This window comes from Stegodyphus dumicola, chromosome X1, assembly GCF_044657685.1.
Source record: "Stegodyphus dumicola isolate Sdum_Otavi_A_Nest chromosome X1, ASM4465768v1".
In the NCBI taxonomy this organism is placed as follows: domain Eukaryota; kingdom Metazoa; phylum Arthropoda; class Arachnida; order Araneae; family Eresidae; genus Stegodyphus; species Stegodyphus dumicola.
Window position 1 is genome coordinate 184671850 of NC_140780.1, and position 21100 is coordinate 184692949.

At 33.1% G+C, this 21100-nt stretch overlaps 1 protein-coding gene across 3 annotated transcripts in view; it reads right to left on the reverse strand.

Annotated features, from left to right (window-relative positions):
* Positions 1-21100, reverse strand: part of LOC118186050 (AP-3 complex subunit delta-1-like) — a 401929-nt gene that overhangs the window by 366009 nt on the left and 14820 nt on the right. For all 3 annotated transcript variants that reach the window (XM_085808093.1, XM_085808094.1, XM_085808095.1), the window contains exon 2: positions 5089-5184. In XM_085808093.1, the coding sequence (XP_085664219.1) occupies positions 5089-5184 (96 nt within the window). The remainder of the gene's footprint in view (positions 1-5088; positions 5185-21100) is intronic.

Genomic DNA, 21100 nt, shown 5'->3' on the forward strand with positions numbered 1-21100 from the left:
TCTAAATAAAGTTTTTAAGTGTCACGCTATGAAAAATAGAAAGGCATGTAAAACTTATGCAGACAGCTGCAAACTTTCACCTTGCTATTACATGCCTTGCAGCAAACTGAGAAACACTATACTATTTTGCACTCGTTTAGTAACACTCAGAAAGGTAGTCATCAATCTTTCCACAAGAATCTTAAAGGGAAGAAACATGTCAAACCCACTTTCAATGCCTCCAAAAAACCAGGTTAAATTCACCTATTACCAAGATTATATCTTTGCCTTCCAAATTTGCTTTGATCAAGAACATCTAAACATATTATTTTTGTTCACATAATATTTATACAATACCTCTCTGTAAAAACTCATCTCATTCAGGACACATTTTTCTGCAACAATCTCAAATGAAATGAAACTACAGATGAACAGTTCCATGCAGAAATTTTTTAAGGGAGCTCTGAAAACCTTTAATGGAGTTTGTGTTAAGACCAAGAAACAGGGTCGTCAAATGTTCCATTTGCAAGTGACTAAAAGGCATAAAAGCTTCATCTTGAAAAGAATTACATGACTTCCAGCAATCTAAGACAACTATAGAATAATTTTCTATGTTTCTTGATATAATCATCAGAAGGATTTTCTTCATTCTTTCCTCAGCAACCTTAAAAAAATTGGGGGAAAAAACAGTCATACAGCCTTTTAATGCCTCCAAACAATCGGATTCCATTCACACTTTTACCACAATTATATTTTTGCTTTCACCAATTCCAAAAATCACATTAATAGGTCCACTCGCACTATTTTTGTACACACATATTTCTATATATACCTCAGTACAAAAAGCCATTCTGTCCATGAAACATTTCTCCAACATATCACCATCAAAACAAATGAAGTCACGGGTCATCAGCTGAATGCAGAGATCTTTTAAATGAACTCTACAAACCTTAAACTGAGTCTGTGCAAACCCTAGAAACAGGATCCTTAAATGTCACACACTGACTTACAGAAAGGTGTAAAAAAAACCTTCATTTTGAAGATAGTTGCACACCCTTCAGCAATCTCAGAAAACTATAGAACTCTGCTTTATATTTCCATTAACAAAAAAAAAAAAAAAAAAAAAAAGAGTTTTCCTCATTGTTTCCTGAACAGCCTTAAAAAAAACTGTTAGACCTCCCTTTCAATGCTACCACTCATTCTTTCACCAAGCTTATATTTTTGCTTTACAAACCTGCTTTCAACAGTTTCAGCATTCAAACTAGAAACTAAAATAATACTATTTTTGTACACACTCATTTCTCACATACATCACTGTAAAAACAACCAATCCATGACACTTATCCTCACGATATTGATTTCAAATAAAATGAAATCATGACCTGCATATAGATATCATTTATGGAGCTACAAAAGCTTTTATTTGAGATTTTGTATGCCCTAGAATGAGGGTCTTCAAATGTCAGATTATCACTGGCTGAAAGGTATGTAAAACCTTGAAAATAATTCCATGCCTTCCAACAGTCTGACACTAACAAAGAATACTGCTTTATGTTTCTCTTAATAACTTCAAGATGAGTTTTCTCCATTTTTTACTCAGTAACCTTCTGAAAAAGAACAAAAAAAAAAAAAAAAAAAAAATGTGTCACACACCCTTTCAGCTTTTCAAACATCTATGTTCCATTCACTCTTTTACCAAGATTATATTTTTTCTTTCATCAACTTCAACAATAGATCCAATCATACTATTTTCATACACAACCATTTTCATAACTCTCTGTGAAATTGCATTCAATACATGACACAGTTTTCCAATCATCAATCTCAAAAGGAATTAATGATGGCCAGTTCTTTGCAGAAAAATTTTAATGCAACTCCACAAACCATTTATCAAGTCTGTGTGAGCCCTAGGACGAGGATAGTGCATATGGACTATCCTCGTCCTAGGGCTCTAGGACGAGGATAGTATGTAGTGTATCTTTTTCAGTGCAATTTGTACCCCTGTTGAATTACTTGTCTTCAGTATTTTATTACATGATATCTGACGAGTTTGCATTTCTGAAACACAAAATTTGATTCAGTTCGCTAACTGCAGCTAGTATAAAACAGATTATTGCTTTGATCATTTTTACTGTGCTTCACCTGCAAGTACTGTTCTGTTATCAGGATCGGATCCAGAAATGTATGTATGCATGGATGGATGGATGTGTTAATGTATGCATGTATGCGTATGTACATATACACATACATACATTTCTGAATCTGGTCCTAATAACAGAACAGTACCCATTTATACTATATATTCAAACCGTAGTCAGCACATTTATTATCTCACACAGCATTTGCATCATGCTACAATGATTAACCCTTTCAGGACAGGCGTCCCATATACACATTCCCTAAGAATGGCTCTTACAGCCGGGTGTCCCATCCACGCATCACTAGAGATTGCATTCAGAGGACGGGTGATGCGTATACACACTTTAAGCTGGAACGTTTTTCTTAAGGTCACTAGATGGCATTCTACGTCCATTACTTTTGAAATGAACACAGTTTTAGGTTCCTGAGCTTGAGTTTGATATATTCTGCCTGACGTTGTTATTTTACTCATCAACTGTTGAGAGGGGGGAGGAACAGCGTAAACAGAGGTGGGCTCTTTAAATCACTGCATGCTAATATAAATATTCGCGTGTCTGATTTATATCCAATTCCTTTTTTTATTCTATTTTTTCTATCTACTATATACAGTCTTTTAGAGTTAATATGTGGAGTTCTGTTACGTTTTGCATTGCCTTCAGATATATTTCTGTTTCTTCTCTATTTATTTCGGAAAGCCTCACCTCCAATCTATTATGGCGGGAAGGCACTATTTATCAGAGGAAGAATACCCTCATATGGTTAATGAACCATTTACTATCGCAAATGAGAGTGATGATTCTTTTTCTAAAGAGTTAGAAAGTGATATGTTTTCTATGAGTTAGAAAGTGATACTTCTCCATGCTTCGAGATTTACCACACTCGGTCTTCATTTAAAATTTTGTTACTTCTTGCTGTAAATAGTCTTTATTGTGTTGTTTTATTAATTTTAAACTTTATTGATTAATTTTATCAATTAAAACTTTGGAACAATTTGAATAGCGCGTCCAAAAATTATTTTACAAGATATGGAAATTTTTAAGTATATTTTCATGTAAAATAAAGAAAAAAAGGTTATTAAGAGCTAATTTTAACATATACAAGAGCTCAAGCAATAATCTAAAATGATACCAAAAATTACGATGCTAGAAGTAATTCTTTTTTTTTTTTTTTTTTTTCTGATTTTTTTTAATAAAATTAGGCATAGCGATGCAAAACCTCTGTCCTGTACAGTGACTGCCTTTGATTCCCTTCCGTCCCGCAAGAGCATCTTAAACAAAGGTGCGCCGTCGTGAAAAGGTTAAAATACCAGATAGAAAAGGTCCATTGTAATCCCCTCATAATTACCATCTAAAGTAAAGAGTCACTATGCTAATGGGTTGACGATGCAAGGTGAGTTGGGCCAAAGGACTTCATATGCACATAATATTACAGCATCGGGTGCTCAGCTGTTGTAACATACATGGGGACTATTAAGGTACTAACCATAGTACCTGGGACAGCTTATAAAAAGTACTGTATGTCACATGCATATGGAAATCAATTTAACTGAGTTACATGTACCTTCCCTTCCTAAATTACAAAATCAGTATGACTCATTCTGAAGGTAACATTACTTTTAACAGTGTGCCCACTGACAAGACAAAACATTATGACCATCCCCATATTTTTTAATAAACTTGTCTGGATGACATGAAGGACACATCATTGAAAGTGAATGGTATTTAGCTGTTGCTGGAGATCGTAAGGAATCATTCTTGCATTTACTTTTGGACGTGTTGCTAATTTAAGCGAGTTTGATAGAGGGCAGATTGTAATGGCCCGAAGACTCGAAGCCAATATTTCCGAAAGTGCAAAACTGGTAGGTTGTTCACGATCTGCTGTTGTTAGTATTTATGCAAAGCGAATAAATGACAGTGAAACCAGCAGTAGATGCAAAGGTGTACGACATCCACACGTCATCATAGAAAAAGGATGTTGGAAACTATCCAGCTTGGTACAGCAAAATCAGCCCCAGACAGGAGCTCAGCTGAAAGCCCAATACAATGCAGGTCCAAGTGCAAGTGTTTCAGAACACATAGTTCAGCAGAACACTATTGGATATGGGACTGCACAGCAAACATTTCACTCATGTGCCTCTGTTGACCAAGCGTCGTTGTCAACTATGCTTAGTGAGCCCGGGAACATTAAGACTAGACCATGGAAAAATAGAAGACAGTTGCCTGGTCAGATGAATCACAAATTCTCATTCACCATGTCGATGGTCGGATCAGGGTACACCATTTTCCAGACAAACAGCTACTCCCCCCTCCATACCAGCAGGGCATACACAGGTTGGTGATGGCAGTATTATGCTTTAGGGAATGTTCTCATGGGTGGCTCAGGAACCCTTAGTTGTAGTAGAACAGACCATGAAAGCTGCACACTATCTGAACATAATTGCTCATCAGTCGCACCATTACACGGTGTCTGTCTACCCAACTGGAAATGGAATTTTCTAGCAAGACAATGGCCCCATGCCACAAGGCTTGAATTCTGTTGGAGTGGTTCGAGGAACATAAGGATGAATTTCAATTAATGTTGCCACCTAGTTAACCAAATCTTAACTCAATAGAGCACATTTGGGATGTCATTGAGCAGCAGCTCAGAGCTCAAACACCACCATGTCGGAATACCTCATCTTTGCGTGACTGCTGCTTAGACATTTTGTACAACCTGACTCCAGTCATCCAACAATAATTTATGGCACCCATGCATAGGCAAGTTGCAGCTCCTTTGCAGACCAAAGGTTGTATTATTGAGTAGGTGGTCACAATGTTTTGGCTCTTCAGCATGTACTACATCAAATTTAATGGAATGCACATAAAAACTGAAATTCCTAGTAAACAAGAAGTTTACAAATACTCATCAAAATTAATATAAATGTAAATTTAAAATACAAAAATAATTATAAATAATAATAACCAAACTCACATAAGTCAGCTTTGCTACTGCATTCGACTTTACAGATATATTCTCTTGCCTTAATTCTTCCTTTATTTCCTCGATGCATTGTGCAATATATTTCGTCTACATTAATGACATAAAAATATAACAAACTAGATAATGTGATGAAAAATGTAATTATACAATGAAATATGAGCAACATTTTTACAAAATCCTTCCTACCAACAAACTTTCACCAAGTCTGAAAATTTTTTACTAGTTAATTAAAAAAAGACATGGTCATATCAAAATGGAATCCTTGGTTATAAAAATGTACTAAAGCATATATTTAACTACTACAGATAAGTTATTCTTACAACAGTCAGCCACTACTCTACACATGCAATAAATTCAATCATTGCAATATATAACTGCTACTGTTACAAAGAACTTTTAAAACTTATGCAGTGTATTTAAAAATATTATTCACAGTAGTAGCTGCCTATTGCTATTTTATCACAATCATATTAACAAACTACTGCTCGGTAAAGATAATAATTAAACTAAATAGCACTGAATCCGCTGAACTATTTGCAGATGAATTCATTGAACTCGCTAATAGTGAAAATTTATCTCCAGAACAAATTTACAACGCTGATGAAACTGGTCTTTTCTGGCAATATGTGCCATGAAATACCTTGGACACCTCTACAGAAAAGGCTCCAACTGGTATCAAAGATTCCAAAGCGAGATTAACAATTTCAGCATGCACAAATGCTACAGGAAGGAATGCACACGTGTAAACTTTTTGTAGTCGGAAAAAATACAGAACCTTTAGCATTTAAAGGAGTAGATTTTCTCCGTTACATATCAAGCAAATAAAACTGCATGGATGACACAACCATTAAAGAATGATTGGTTTGAAAATCACTTCACACTCGAGGCTCAGCAACATTTGAATTCTGTTGGTTTACCTGATGATGCAAAAATTGTCTTGATTGTAGACAACTGTACGTCTTATACTTCACTTAGGCCTTTCACTACCAATGTACCTAACCAGTGGGGCATATGTCCCAGTGGTTATGAAAGGGTTAGAGTTTTTGTGAAAGATAATGCATCCGTTCTTTCCTCCAAATTGTATGTCCATCATTCGGCCTTTAGATACCGGAATAATGCGCATGCTTAAATGCAAATATGAAATAGCATTTTTGAAGTCCATGTTAAATTTCTTTGGTCACGGCAAGATTTTAAGAATTTTAGAAATATTTTAGCAAAAAAAAAAAATCTGCCATGAGAAGCATTACAAGATTGTGGGAGGATGTGTCTTCAGATACTTTAAAAAATGTGTGGCATAATTTATAGCCAGCTACCATATTTCACGGTGAGGATGATGAAGATGACAACCACGAATTTGAAGGTTTTCTGATATCGCAAACCAAAGGTGAAATTTTCAAATTAATGGATTTTTGTAAAGAAATGTGGAGAAGTGGTAATAAATGAAGATGATACAATAGAAATTTTTCATTGCGATAACAATGCCCCAATCATCAATTAATTAATGGACGGCAAAATCTGTAGTATGGTTCTAGATCCAGAAAATGCCACTACTGATAGTGAAGAAAGTGACAGAGAGGTTATTGAAAATGAAGAAATTTTGATTGACAAGTTAGTCAGAATTCTTGACATGGCAATTAATATTTAAATAAAGTTTAGTTTAATAAAGTAAACAGATAAATATTAAGCCTTTTTTTTTTGTAAATTTTAACACCCTTTAGATCATAAATGCTTCATTATTTCATAAATCATTATTTCATATTTTTAATTGTATAAGTTCTGCATGTCATCTTACAAGTTTTAAACTGATGATCTAATACCCGGAAAAATCCGAAATCCGGAACTGTCAAAGTCCTGATGAGTCCGAATCTTGGACTTTATACTGTAGTTATAAATCAATCATTGTTTACAAATATGGTCCAAAATAGTTAAAGCTTGTTGTGTTGTTTGAGTTAAGCTTTTCTATAATCTCTGCTGCTGTCAAAAATGTATGTTTTTCTATCGGGGTCTTAACAGTATTGTTAATAATTAAAGATGGCTATCCAGAGCTGGGTTTATAATTAAGGTTGAAATCACATGCTTCAAAATTTATTAACTATCTCTTGGGCTTTCTGTCGAAAACAGAACTGTATTTCCACCAAAATCTTTCACTAAATTTTGACATGCTTCTATACCTTTTCTTCCTTGCTGGAATTCATGCAAAATACAGTGTCATAAATGAATTTTATTATTAGTGAATGCATATACGATCACTTCTCTCTTAATGATACGAGATGCTTTTATGTCCGGATCTCGACTTTGTACTGTACATATAATTTACTTCACTCCCATTAAAATAATAATAATAATATATGAAAAATATAAAAGTGGGAGTCTTCAAAGTTATTTGAACACATAATCATCTGCAAATTTTAAACAATTCTATACTACTTACAGTAATTATTCCAGTTCTTGGATTACTCATATTTTTATACATTATTACACTGTTCTGTATCAAACATTTAATATTTTCTGTAGTAATACTCAAAAATGTTATTTGTTTATCATATCTACACTAATTTTTCAAAATTATTTCATTCACTTTAAAATTCTTAACAATTCAAAATTTTCAACATACATTCGAAAATATAATTATTTATCTTAATATCCTTCCCTAAAAATAATTTAGTCTTAAAATTCATTGTTTAATTTTATCACACACAATTGTGAAAAGTTAATGAACAATGTCATATTTTTGCAAAATATCACATTTAAATTGCAGCAACTTTAACAGGGTTTGTACATGTTTCTGAACATGGAAATTAAGTACTTTTTAAGGATTTTTAAAGACTATTAATAAAAAAAATTAAACCCATCAACAAATGGAAACTCAATAAATTCAATTAAAGATATGAGCTATTCCTAAAATTCACTTTTGTAATACTCTCCTAAGAATAAAATAGATCCACAAGTAGAAAGCATTACTATTAAACATAGTTTAATAAACACAATTATAAAACAAATTTGAGAATAAATCAGCTTTATAAAATTTATCAAGTAGCATTAAATATTTTACACTTATAACAGTTGAACATATCTGAAAGAAAAATTAGTGACATTTCATTTGTGTTTTACTAACAGTTAGCTTTATGTTGATTTTTTTTTTTTTTTTCTTTTATGTCTCATTTTGTCATGTATTTGCTCAGTTTAAAGGTTTAATAAATAGCAGGTAGATTTTATGTCAAACAGCATATGTTAAAATGAGACATAAAATCATAATCAGCATGTTTCGTAACAGAAGACTAGCTGTTGCCAACACTGCTGCTTGCCTAGAGAGAGAACTGCTGATAAGAACAAACGTGAAAGCATGATGTAGGCATGGTTGGCAAGTTTTGAAAGTTAAGTTGTGTTCTGCCTATCTGATGCAGTTAGTGTCATAGGTCTGTGTATAGTTCCTGGGGTTGTAACCCGGTTAATATACTTTAAAGTTCCAAAGCTACAAAACATTTAAGTTTTTAGCACCAATACTCAACAAAATATTTATATATTTTTTTTTAATTTGAAGCCTTTAAGCATCTTTTCTAACAATCAGAAATTTGTTTCAATATGCAAACCAACATTCCCACTAGCTTCTGCATGTTTTATCTCCTAACTTGTTGATCTCTTGACTAAGTACCTGTGAGGATTTACTTGATCTGGTAAAAGTTAAATATTCCAACATACCTGACAGATGTGAAGCATGTCGCTATGTCTGGAAATAACTACAAAGTCATATAAAGGTCTATACAAACCTCTTATTTAAAAAGAACTTAGGACATAAAGGCATGGTATTATGCTAGCAAAATCAACTACAGCTTGCTGAGATCTAATCAAACAGAACAGTCAAATTCAAACTAAAAATGTGGACTAGTAGTTAAAGACTATCCAATTTAATTTTAATATAAGCTGGCTCAGTAACTTGTCCTAACAAACTCGTCGTAACGTAGTTATCCTCATAACAAATTCAAATATTGGCAGCGATAACGCAAAGAAAAATCAGTACAAATTATCATAGCTGGTAGAAACTAATGCAGCGTGCAGGTGGAGGGCAGAAATAAATTCCGTCTTACAACCTCAAAACTTTAGTTTAAAAATTATCTATGTGACTTGTATTCTGATGAGGAAAAGGAAAGGGGAAATTATAGTAAAGGCTGAAATTATATACACAACTGCTTAATTCACATAATAACTGTACGTATCTTTGAAGAATACTTTTCTTTCTCTAAATGTATTTGGTTTCTTTCTTCAACACGTCCTCTTCATTTTAGAATTTCTAGATTTAATTAGAGATTTTTGTTTTAAAAATCTAAATGCATTTAGAGTGGATAGGAAAAGGTGATAATTTTTTTTTCCTTTAATAATACAAATATTCAGGATAAATATGAAATTATATATGGGAAGGGCCAGTTACAAAGCCACTGTGGCAGAATTTTTAGAATTTACTGACACACTGAACAACAAAATCTAGAAATGTTAAGAGTTTTAAAATTTAGGAATGCGCTAGGCAGCAGGATTAAGGATCCACATACATTCCATCAAATGGAAAAACGCCTAACGCCAGCCCTGTGTATGATGCATTGAGACATAAAAGATAAATCTTTTAAATTGTCTGTTTTTAGTTTATTTATTAACCCTTTCCGGAAGACTACCTTTTAAAGTTGGGATTTCAACAAAAAATAAATAATTAACTAGGTTTACTATTGGTATTGCTTCCTTTTTTTCATTTAAAATGCACTCTTCATTTTAAGTTCAAAGTTTATTTATATATGCTGTTGCATAAGCTTCCTCCTAATTTGACATTACAATATGTTTTAATAATAAAGCAAGACTTAAAAATTTTTAATTTCTTTTTTTAAATCTGAAAGGTTTCAGATTTTAAATTACGTTCAAAGGGAAGTTTTTTTTAACAGTTTGTGTGTTAACTTTATTTATTAAATATCATGTTCTTTGCACTTAAACCATTAAATTTACTTCTGAATACCTTAGATTTAGCATTACCCAAGGTGCACTATGGGGAGGCCTACTACTCTACACACCCCCAAAAAATAATTATTATTGGTTATATGGTGATTACATGCATATAAATGAGGGGGGAAAAGTAACTTAGATGTATGATATTTACATTTCACATTTACACTTTCGTCTTTTTTTTTTTTTTTTTTTTTTTTTTTTTTTGTAGTACTTTTCAAAGAAAGTGACACAAGCTTTGAAAAAGCACAACCCAACATTCAACATTGTATGTTTTGCACAAGCACCGGGATACTTTATCAGATTTACTAAGACAATTCGTGTAGCATTTTCAATGCTTCAGAAACGGTCAGCCCTCTCTAATCCATTTGCAAAATTACAAGCACTGGGATACTTTATCAGATTTACTAAGACAATTCGTGTAGCATTTTCAATGCTTCAGAAATGGTCAGCCCTCTCCAATCCATTTGCAAAATTGGAAAGGTTTCAGATTTTAAATTAGTCTAAAGGGGAGTTCTTTTATCATTTTGTGTATTACCTTTATTTATTAAATATCCTGTTCTATATAATACAAATTATGTACAGTGTTGTCATTGCTCGCTTTGAACTCATTTAGTTTTTTAATTAAAAATTCATTGAAGTGTTTCAAAATATGAAATCGATAATAAAACAAATTTCAAATAGGGCTACTACATGCCCATATTCTATGGAAGATTACATTATTCAAAGTTTGATGGCACTAGGTACCATTGTTTTATCACAATGTGATAAACATACATACATTCATGCAAGATTCTTCATTATTTAATTTATTTAAATACAATACAGGGCAATAATATTTGGTAGCAACAATTTGAAAAGTGAAATAACGTTTATCATGAATCGATGCAAAATGCCAAAACGAAATTAATAAATTTCCCTGGGTAAGTTGCCTTTTGGACTAATAAACTAATATTACATCTACAATTAGAAAATATAAACTATAAAATTAAGTTAAATAAACATGTACAACTAACTCAAAACTATCAAAACATAGAGGTAACAAAACTAACAAAGAGCTAACTGATAAAATTACCCCTGACCGTAAGTACCAAAATCAAACACCACAACAATTTCTTAGTTCATAACCAAGCCTCCCCTCAAAAAAAAAGAAAAGAAAAGAAAGAAAGGGAAAAAAAAAAGCAGGAAATGAAACATAGATGTGGACCCACCTTCTATAGTGAAAGAGTTCATTGGAGAAATGAAGTGAAACAGATACAGTTGTTGGTCTGGTCCTAGAGTATTTCAGTGATCTCACTCAGGGCACACTAGACGTTCGCCATTCGATTTTAGGCAAGATTTCAAGGTAAAAATTTAAAACTAATATAGCATAAGGAGACAAGCATACAGCCAAGAAAATAACATAGAAATTTCTTTCCAAAGAATTCCTTTTATATCCTAAAAACATCTGAAAGATCTCTTTCAAAAATGAGGGTCTTTATAAACTAAACATGGCTAAAATATATGGACTGGCTTGTGTCGTGTTGTCATCTACTATAAATAAAGAAGGTCCAGAGTAGCCTACAGTAAAAAAAATCCCTTTTCATTCAATTTTTCTGTGTGTAAACAGGGAATTTTTTAGGTGGCACACCGTACTGCAAAGGGTTAATAGAAAAATTCCTTTCTATAAATGCCTGTCCATGTGACAAGATTAGAAGGATTTTTGATATTTTCCATGCTTGTGCCTAGTGAAAAGTCGAGAAAATAAAAGGAAGGTAAACCTGCTAGGAAAAAGACATCTAGTATCAGAAGTAAAACATATAATGCTTTCAATTATTCTTCCAAAAATTCTCCAAACTGTAAGAAATTCACCACAAACTTTCTGTAGAATACATCCATTACATGCTAATACCACGAAGAGATTTTGGTACTTACGGAAAATCCTGTTGACCAGAAGAGATGGCACCAATCGCGCCAAACAAAAAAAAAAAAACATTTACTAAATACAAGAAAAACCATTCTATTCTTATTTTTTTTCAAATTTATTATATTATCTTTTATTTAAATTTAATTTTTCATTAAAAATTTCCATTATTTTTTATTAAGAAGCTATACTGTAAAAGCAATTATTTTCACAAGGCTTTCACTTGAAAAACGTTCCCTTTCGAATTGACACTCGCTTCGCACAAGCCTTAACATTGCAATGCCATTGCTTCACAGTTTTTAAATAAAACACCATTTTGTGGTTATTAACTTCTTCTTTTTTTTTTTTTTTTTTTTTTTAAAGGTAAAGATTCCATAACTTTGGAAATATTCAACAGCGTGCTCTTCTGTAGTAGGCAGGTCCCAAATTTTAATCTTTTTTTTTTTCTTTTCCAAAAATGCGTGACAGAGAGAAAAAAGGGAGTCTTTACTCAAGAATAATACTTAACACATGTAATCAAGGTTACGCCAAACCCAACGTGTTTGAAGAAGAATTTTCCATTTTTGGCAAAAAATTGCATAGTTTGACATCTTTCTTTAATAGGTAATCTATAAATCCCTTTCGACAAGATTTTCCGTAAGTACCAACATTTTTCTGGAATCTTCTAGATTTGTGTGTCTATAAATCTTGCCTTCAAATCCTTCTAAACTTTCAGAGTTCCAATGTCTAAAATCCTAGAGAAAAATTACCCCTACCAATTCTGTAACAGCAAAAAACCAGAAATATGTTGAAAAAAAAATTAGGGCGAAAATTTATTTTATACAGAAATCTGATGCATATTCCGAGATAATTACATGGAAAAATGATTCAAATTTTTCAAAGTTTATTATAGTTTCATCTGACCAATTAATTTTTCTTCCATCTTTGTTCTTAGCACCCTTTAGGTATTCATGAAGTATTGCTGTTTCTTTGCAGCATCTTTCAGAAAAGGTCGATAAAAATTAAGCATCCCTAACAAAGTTCACAAGAATGGATAGTCTGTGGTAACTTATAGCTAAATATTGTTTCAACTTTTTCAGGTAGAGGCCGAAATACTTCCGGTGTTATAAGATATCCTAAAAATTCTACGTCATCAACACCCACAATCGACTTAGAAATATTGATTCTCAAACAGTATTTATTTAATCTATCAAGAACAAATTTCAAGTGATGTCTGTGTTCTTCTGAGGCAGAAGCAATTAATATGTCATTCAAATATGGAAAAGTAAAGTCCAAACCTTGAAATAATTCATGTATAAATCTTTGAAAAGTAGCTGGTGCATTTCGTAATCCGAAGCTCATTACATTACATTCATAGAGTAATGGCATAATTATGGAGGTTTTCTGTTTGTCCTCTTTGGCTATAGGAATTTGAAAATATGCTTTGAAAAGATCAATTTTGGAAAATATTTTTTTGCCTTTTAAAATGTGGTTAAAATCATTAATCCTAGGGATAGGGTATCTGTCAGGAATAGTTATAGCATTAAGTCTTTGATAGTTTCCACAGGGCCGAAAATTTCCATCTCTTTTAGAGACTAAGTGGAGAGGACTAGGCCATGAAGACGTAGACTGTCTTATTATATTATTTCCCAACATATACTGAAATTCTTGTTTGGCAATCTGTAACTTTTTACTATCTAGCTGGCTTGGTTTGGAATACACGGGTTGACCTTCAGTTAAAATGTGGTGCTTAACATTTGTTATCAAAATATTAGGTTTTGTAATATTCAGATACTTGGATAACAGATCATGGTATTTTAACTTATCATGTACTAAACTTACATCATTCATTCTGGAGATGGATGTAATGTCACATTGAGTAAGTAATGTTAGTTACACCATCGAATTATCTTTTGTTGTTTAAATCAATTAACAACTTGAAATGCTCTAAAAAGTCTGCTCCGAATGCCTTTATTAATTTTGGTAATAATGAATGGCCACCGAAAAGCTCGACAAAGTCCAAGATCAAGCATTCAAAGTTTTACCCCATAAGTGGGAATTTCCGTGCATTTGGTGGCATATAATTTGAAGTCACCTTGAAGTTATCTTTTTTTGTAGCAGGTAATAAACAAGCATCTGTGCCAGAATCAATTACAAAATGCAAACCCATGTGTTTGTCAGTCACAAATATTCGGCGTATGCAGCCATCCTGAACATAACCTGCAGCAAAATCAGCTGCTAATTCCGTTGCTGGTTTAAGTTTTCCGACTTCTTTTGAACCCAAGAGCAATCTTAAAATTAAATCTTTTATGTTTATTACTTCTACTTCACTCTCTGTGTCTATCACTACTACGATTCCGAGACAAGATTGGCAAGAAACACTTAAAGTTTCTACTTGTTTTTCCAGAGAAGAAATTTTTATCAGTAACTCATCAGCCGAATTTAAATTCTTGCCAGAGAAATAAATTTCAGGCTTTTATCGAGTCGGACATTTTTTCTAACCACAATGTTTTGAGCACACTGTCTGAAACTTCATCAGTAGCGAGTGATCTCCTTTTCTAAAGTAACTGACTGGGCTTCATATCCCCAAGGTCAAGGCCAGTGACTAAGCTCTTAATTCGCTTATTTTCGCTCTCTTCGAATGTGTTTAACAGTCTTTCTTTAACTAAAACATATTTATTATCATATATTTTATGATATCCCAAATAATTTCAACATATTTTGGCTCTAGTTGAGATACTACATAATTAAATTTGGTACTATCAACAGTTATTGCATTAATTTCGAATTGAGCTTCTATTTAAAAAAACCAAATTTCAGACTTTTTTTGGCCAAAAAGGCAGAATTTTAACACTCACCTTGCAAGTTTCCAGCATTGATGTTCCTTCCATAATCCAATGTTACAGTCACCAATCTTTTGATGTGGATTTGATGGATAAGCGAAATCAAAACTCATCAACCACAGCATTTCATAATTTAAATAAATGCTTATTTTGGTCTTAAAAGAAACAGCATTTTTATTTTTACAATTTCCATTCTTGTTTGCAACATATTACTTATTTTTCTTTTGACATAAAAATATAACAAACTTTTAAGAAATAAAGCTTACACAATGCTTATCATGGAACACTCCAAGTAACGACGTTTTTAACTCAACTCATTGTTGACACACGGCGAATCTTAATAACTGCAAAAACATTACATCTGGTTGCCAATTACAAAATCTTAATAATTATATAAAAACAATAAATTACGTATCATTACAAGCTCACAAAGAGAAGATTTTGGTTTAGATTAAAAAGGTTTCAGTTCTCAAAATTCAAGTTTCGAATTACCTATGTCATCAGCATTACGCAAGCCATACAAAGATGGATTGATTTAGGAAAAATGTAGTCCAGAAAAGTTATTAATTTTTTATAATAAAGAGGGAAAAAACAAATTAAAAGGCCATCACTAAATTAAATTATACAGCTGATTAACATATTTTCTTATCTTATATTTATATACACTGGTTATCATAAATTAAGGAAAAATCACGATTACTGAAAAAGTTACACGTAGAATTTTATGAAACTTACCGACAATATACAACACATAGTATAGTAATAACATAAAAAGTATAAGTATCAAATAACATAAAAAAAGGCAAATGTGGTTTTAATGCATATAACATATAAGCAAATAACATATAAGTATCAAATAACATAAAAAGAAATTATCAGACAAATATGGTAGTATAGAAATTAGCACATGTATAAAATGAACAAATCAAAGGTGTCAGTTTGCTATAGGAAAAGTACCTTCAATATGAAATATGATCGCCTCTAGAAGTAATACAGCACATACAGCAATGTGTGATACTTTCAATTACGCAGTCTATCAGTTCCATAGGAAGTGAGAGCCATTGATCTTGCAAAGCAGTTGCAAGCGAGACAAGTGTCTGAGGGGGTGGACTGAGAGCAGCTAGACATCTCCCTAAAGCATCCGAAACGTGCTCGATAGGATTCAAGTCCGGGGATCAAGCTGGCCACTCCATGCGCATAATTGTTTCCTGTTGAAGATAATAATCTACGATGCGAGCCCTGTGTGGTCTTGCATTGTCGTCCTGTAACAGGAAAGCATCCCCTATTGCCCCAGCATATGGGCATGCATAAACATCAAGGATGTCTTCTCTATAAATATGAGCATTCACGGTTCCTCTTGGAAAGACATGGAGGTCTTTGCATTCACCCAAAGAGATGCCACCCCAAACACAGACACTGCCTCTTCTGTATGCATCTCTTTCACGGATGTTTGAATAGGTTCTAGATTCTCTCCATATCAAATAACGCCAACTATCGCTTTTTAGACTAAACCTGGACTCATCCGTAAAGAGAACTGTTGAAAATAATAACCTATTGTAACCCTTTTTCTGTATCATCTCTCCTCCTTGAAATAATTCTAACTTTTACATAAGGTTTAGTTCTTATTTTAAAGGGATATAGCAATTACTTCTACTTCTTTTTCACTGCCACTGTTTGTATTAAGAACGGACTGTTCCAGCTTATTAAGATGCAAAAATGAAACTTAATGTTACGTCATCTGGAAAGCTGAGTAGTGCCGATAGCTGATTGATTGCCGTGAGATGACGTCATGTCTACTTCAAGTATAAGTATCTCGCATCGCTCTGGTTTATTCCTTCTGGTTCCTGTTTCATTGCTCCTTGGTCTGCCGTTCCAGCCCTCAATGGAAGACGATATTGCAATGTGTGCCGTCCAGCGATAAGTACCATGGTTCCAGTCCGAGATGATTTTTCCTGGATTCCTCAGAGCGGCTACGATGTGAGCAACTGCCGTGGGTGGCATCCTGTTTCCAAAGTTAAGCAACGTCAAATTCAAAACTGTGATTTCCAGTGAGCAACTGCCGTGGGTGGCATCCCATTTCATGAAGGCGGCATCTTCAATACAAGTGTTTTTCCAGGACTAGCGGCGATGTTTTTCTAAGCTGTGATTTCTCGTGAGCAACTACAGTAAGCGGCTTTTGCCAATTCAAGTGCACTCAAGGTTCAGTTCAATTTTTCCTGTGCCTTCTTGACCAAAAAGCATGGACTTATTTATAGTGAAGTGAAATTCATATTAACCGCGTATTTTTTGTTCTGTAATATGTTTTCCGCATATTGAATGCCAGTATTCAAAGATCAGATAATACATTTGCTGTACCATTAATAGTGTAATATTCTTTAAAAGAAAAACCCTTGGAGTTAATGAATAGTCAACTAAATATAATTTTTGATAATGTTACACTCTTTAAGTTTCTGGTGTTGATTAAATTTATTTATTGTATTTTTATTTTTATATATGTTGTTAATAAATTGGTTAAGTTTAAAACTTTTGTCTTCAATGTCTGCACAGTATATAACCTTAGGGAGCTTCTATTGCTATTTCTGCTAAATGTTTTTATAACTTTAAACTTTGCTTTTGCATCAAGAACCGCCCTCCATTGATCGGGCGTCCAGTGGACATGTTGTTGTGCCCAATGAAAACGGTCCCTCCTATGGCGTGACATGAGTGGCACACAAATGGCTGGTCACCTCGCATACAGACCACTTTCGTGAAGCCTTCTACACAAAGCTGACGTTGACCCGAACCTTCCGGTGGCTGCAGCAAGGAAGGATCAAAGAAGAGTCGGAGTAGCGGTTCTATTCCGGCGTGCACATAATGTCAAATATCGGTCATCGGCGCTCATTGTAGCAGTTGGCTGTCCTTGGCTAGATGACAAATCTGTGGTTTGAAATTGCCTTCAAAGTCTATGAACCACAGAAGGGCTCACATTTAGCCATCTGGCCACTTCTGTTTGACTTTGTCCTGCCTCTACTCTCCCAATGGCTCTCCATCACAGTTCTGCACACAAATGATGCCTGGAGGTCATTGTTACGAATTGGCTATCTCAGATTTCTGATGTCATTGTCACAGTGAAATATGTGGGCTTGCTCTCAAACATGGACTTTTATGCTCCTCGCAGATGACGCATTCCAAAAGCAGCATCACTAATTTGCATATCGCAGTTTTACTCAGCTACTCTTACTTAGCAACATATTCAAATTTTACACGGTTTGGCTTATTTTTGAGGGAGTTATCGCTATTTTTGTGATTTTTCCTTAATTTATGATAACCAGTGTATATATAAGTAGAAAGTAGTAAACTTAAAAACTCCTTCTTCATCCTTCCTTCTCCCCCCTTTGGCCCCCGAGTTTTTTCCCCCCATAGACCAATAAGTACCATTGGCTACTGCAAATTTACGTTTGTTTTCCTCTTCTATGTCATCTCACCCAATTGGTGAAATTTGGCTGCTTTTCTATTCTGGAAGCGCTTATCTGGACATCTTTTTCCGGCAACCATTTTCACAATTTTAGCTCACTTTAATCTGAGAAGGATATTGCAGGTATGTCAGTCCTTTTTCCTTCAATTTTTCTTTGCCTTTGGTCTTAGCAGGACCTTTTTTGTGTCATTATTTTTCATCTTAACACAGTTTTTATTTTTCAATTTGATAGGGCTTACCTTTAAAATAATGTATTTTTATGACTTACATGATGTTTTTTATGACTTTACGCTGTTTAATTTAGTTGTACATTTGCCAGCCCAGGCTACTTTGTATAGGTTTTTCTTACATCAGTTGAAGATTTTAATTTTTTTGCAAAATTTTTTTTCTTGTTTTAATTTTAATTTTGTTCTTTTAGTTCAATTTAAATTTAATTTACAAGCACGTCGGGGAAAGGGATGAAGCTATTGAGACTTATTTAAAATAAGATAAATCAACTTGATAATTTTATTAATGAATTACCACTTTCAGTCTCAATTGTATCGTTTGACGAAACGTGCCTATGTCATTAGCTAAATTGGAGATTTCGGGCACTTTTCCCTTGATAAGTCTGTCTGAAATCTCGAATTGAGCTAACTGACCTTTGATTGCAATTTTTTGTATATAATTTCTCTGCCTTTAAAATGTTTTTAATTGTTAAGCGAACAAAATATGATGATGTTTTTTAGGTTTCCAAAAAATTTTTTAGTCTTTTCAAATTTCCAATTTTGTTTTTGCTGTTTATTTAATTTAGTAGTAGCTACAGTAGGTTCTTTTCCTGTATAATTTAACTGCTTTAGTTTAGTATTATTGTATTAAATTGGTATACTTTGGAATTGATGTATCAAATGTACTTTAAAGCTTTAGCGAATTTTAAGTGTCCCCTTCTTTGCAATATATATATATATATGAATGAACTTAAATGCATTGAAATCGAAAAAAAATTTCTAATACTTGCACAATAGCTACAAAGTAAGATAATAATAATAATTTATTTACTGAAGAAATATTGATTATATTACCTCCTAATATAATATTAATTTAGTAGTATGCATCTAAATGAAGTAACCCAGAAGTATGAAATTTAATTCCAAAAAAAATTTTAAAGGTACTTGAATCTAAATCATGAAAAAGAGAAATTCAAATTTTGATATACAAGGGATGTTCGAATGAAAAGGTACTGAACATCATAACAACCAAATCGGTTGCAATTTCAATATGATGCTTTGGCATAACATAGCGTGCCATCTCAGGATGTGAATGCAGTATCCGACATCTTTGTGCTCATGTTACTCTGTATGTTATCTGACATGGTTGTGTTAAATTTTAATCCACAAAGATATCAGAATCTATGATAAAAAATAAAAAAAATAAAAAAGAGAGAGAGAGAGATTTTCACAAAATTAAGCTCATCAATTGGAATTTCAACATCTCCAAGAATGTTAGAATTAATACTGTTACAGTACAAAGTCCGAGATCCGGACGTCCAGTATTTGGAATGATCTAAAATCCGGACCTCGAAACCACCAACTTGTTTTTTTCGTATGCTTTACGCATGTGCATTTGATTCCCCCTCCCCCCCCAATAATAAAACATGTGAAGAGTCCTGATTCTTAATTTCCATCCGGCACTAAATAAATACTTTGTTATTGAAGAAACAATAATTTACCATAAATAAGCGTGATCAATAATGTGGCTCCATAGCTAAGTTTCAGCTTGCCATCTCAAACCAAAACATTCTTCACAGAAACATCGTTGATTTTGCATCTACTAATATTTTATACCCCTGACGTTAACCTGGCAAATCATTATTTATTATATTTTGCTTTTATCACTGCATGTTTATCAACAAATGACAACTTGAATAATGATTTGTGCAATGATGTTCAAACATTTCTTTTATATTCATAATTTAATAACAAAGAGCATAGGTTACAAATAGTACCTTTTATGTTAACATTACGCTTGGCAATAATTACAAATTTAAGTTAAAGAAATGTTGACGAGAAAAAATTTAACAAAAATTTCTTTCCATATGCTAAAAATAGATTTTGTTAATGATACTCACAGGCCAAAAGATTACATTTAGTGATTTTTTTAATTATAAATAACTGATTTGTTTTTCACATAAGCCCAGAACCGCCACCAGAGCTCGTATGGTCACACCGGATTGCAGAATTTAGGAAAGACCAAATTTTTGGAATTTAGATAAGTACTGAGCAACAAAATTAAGGGATGAAAAAATTTTTAGAATTTAGGGAAAAGCCCCAAAACCCAAAATTTAGGGAGGCAAAAATTTAGAACTTACAGAGATGCTTGATAGAAGAATTTAGGATCCACAGAGACTGCATTAGGCAGTAAGATATCTAGTGGCGATTCTGCTTGGCGAATCATTGATTTTTTTTCTTTTTTTTTACACCAACATCACCACCATGAAGGATCAGCACCAAATTCAATATGGTGCTGATCCTTCCACCCCCAACAAAAAATCAAACACTTACACAAACTCGGTGTCCATGTACACATCGGCCTATTTCAACTTAAAATCAGAGAACTGCCAAAACTAAGCATTGCTCACTAATTCTTATCAATGCACACATTGACTTATTTTAACTTAAAAAAAAATCAGAGAACTGCATAAACTAGGCATTGTGCACTAATTTTACTTTCTCCATATACGCATCGATCTGTTTTCACTTAAACAAAATCAGAAAGCTAAAACTATCATGTTAACCAGAAAAAAATTCGCTGCTGTCTTAACACACAGACACAAACAAATAACCAAAAATACTCAAACACAGA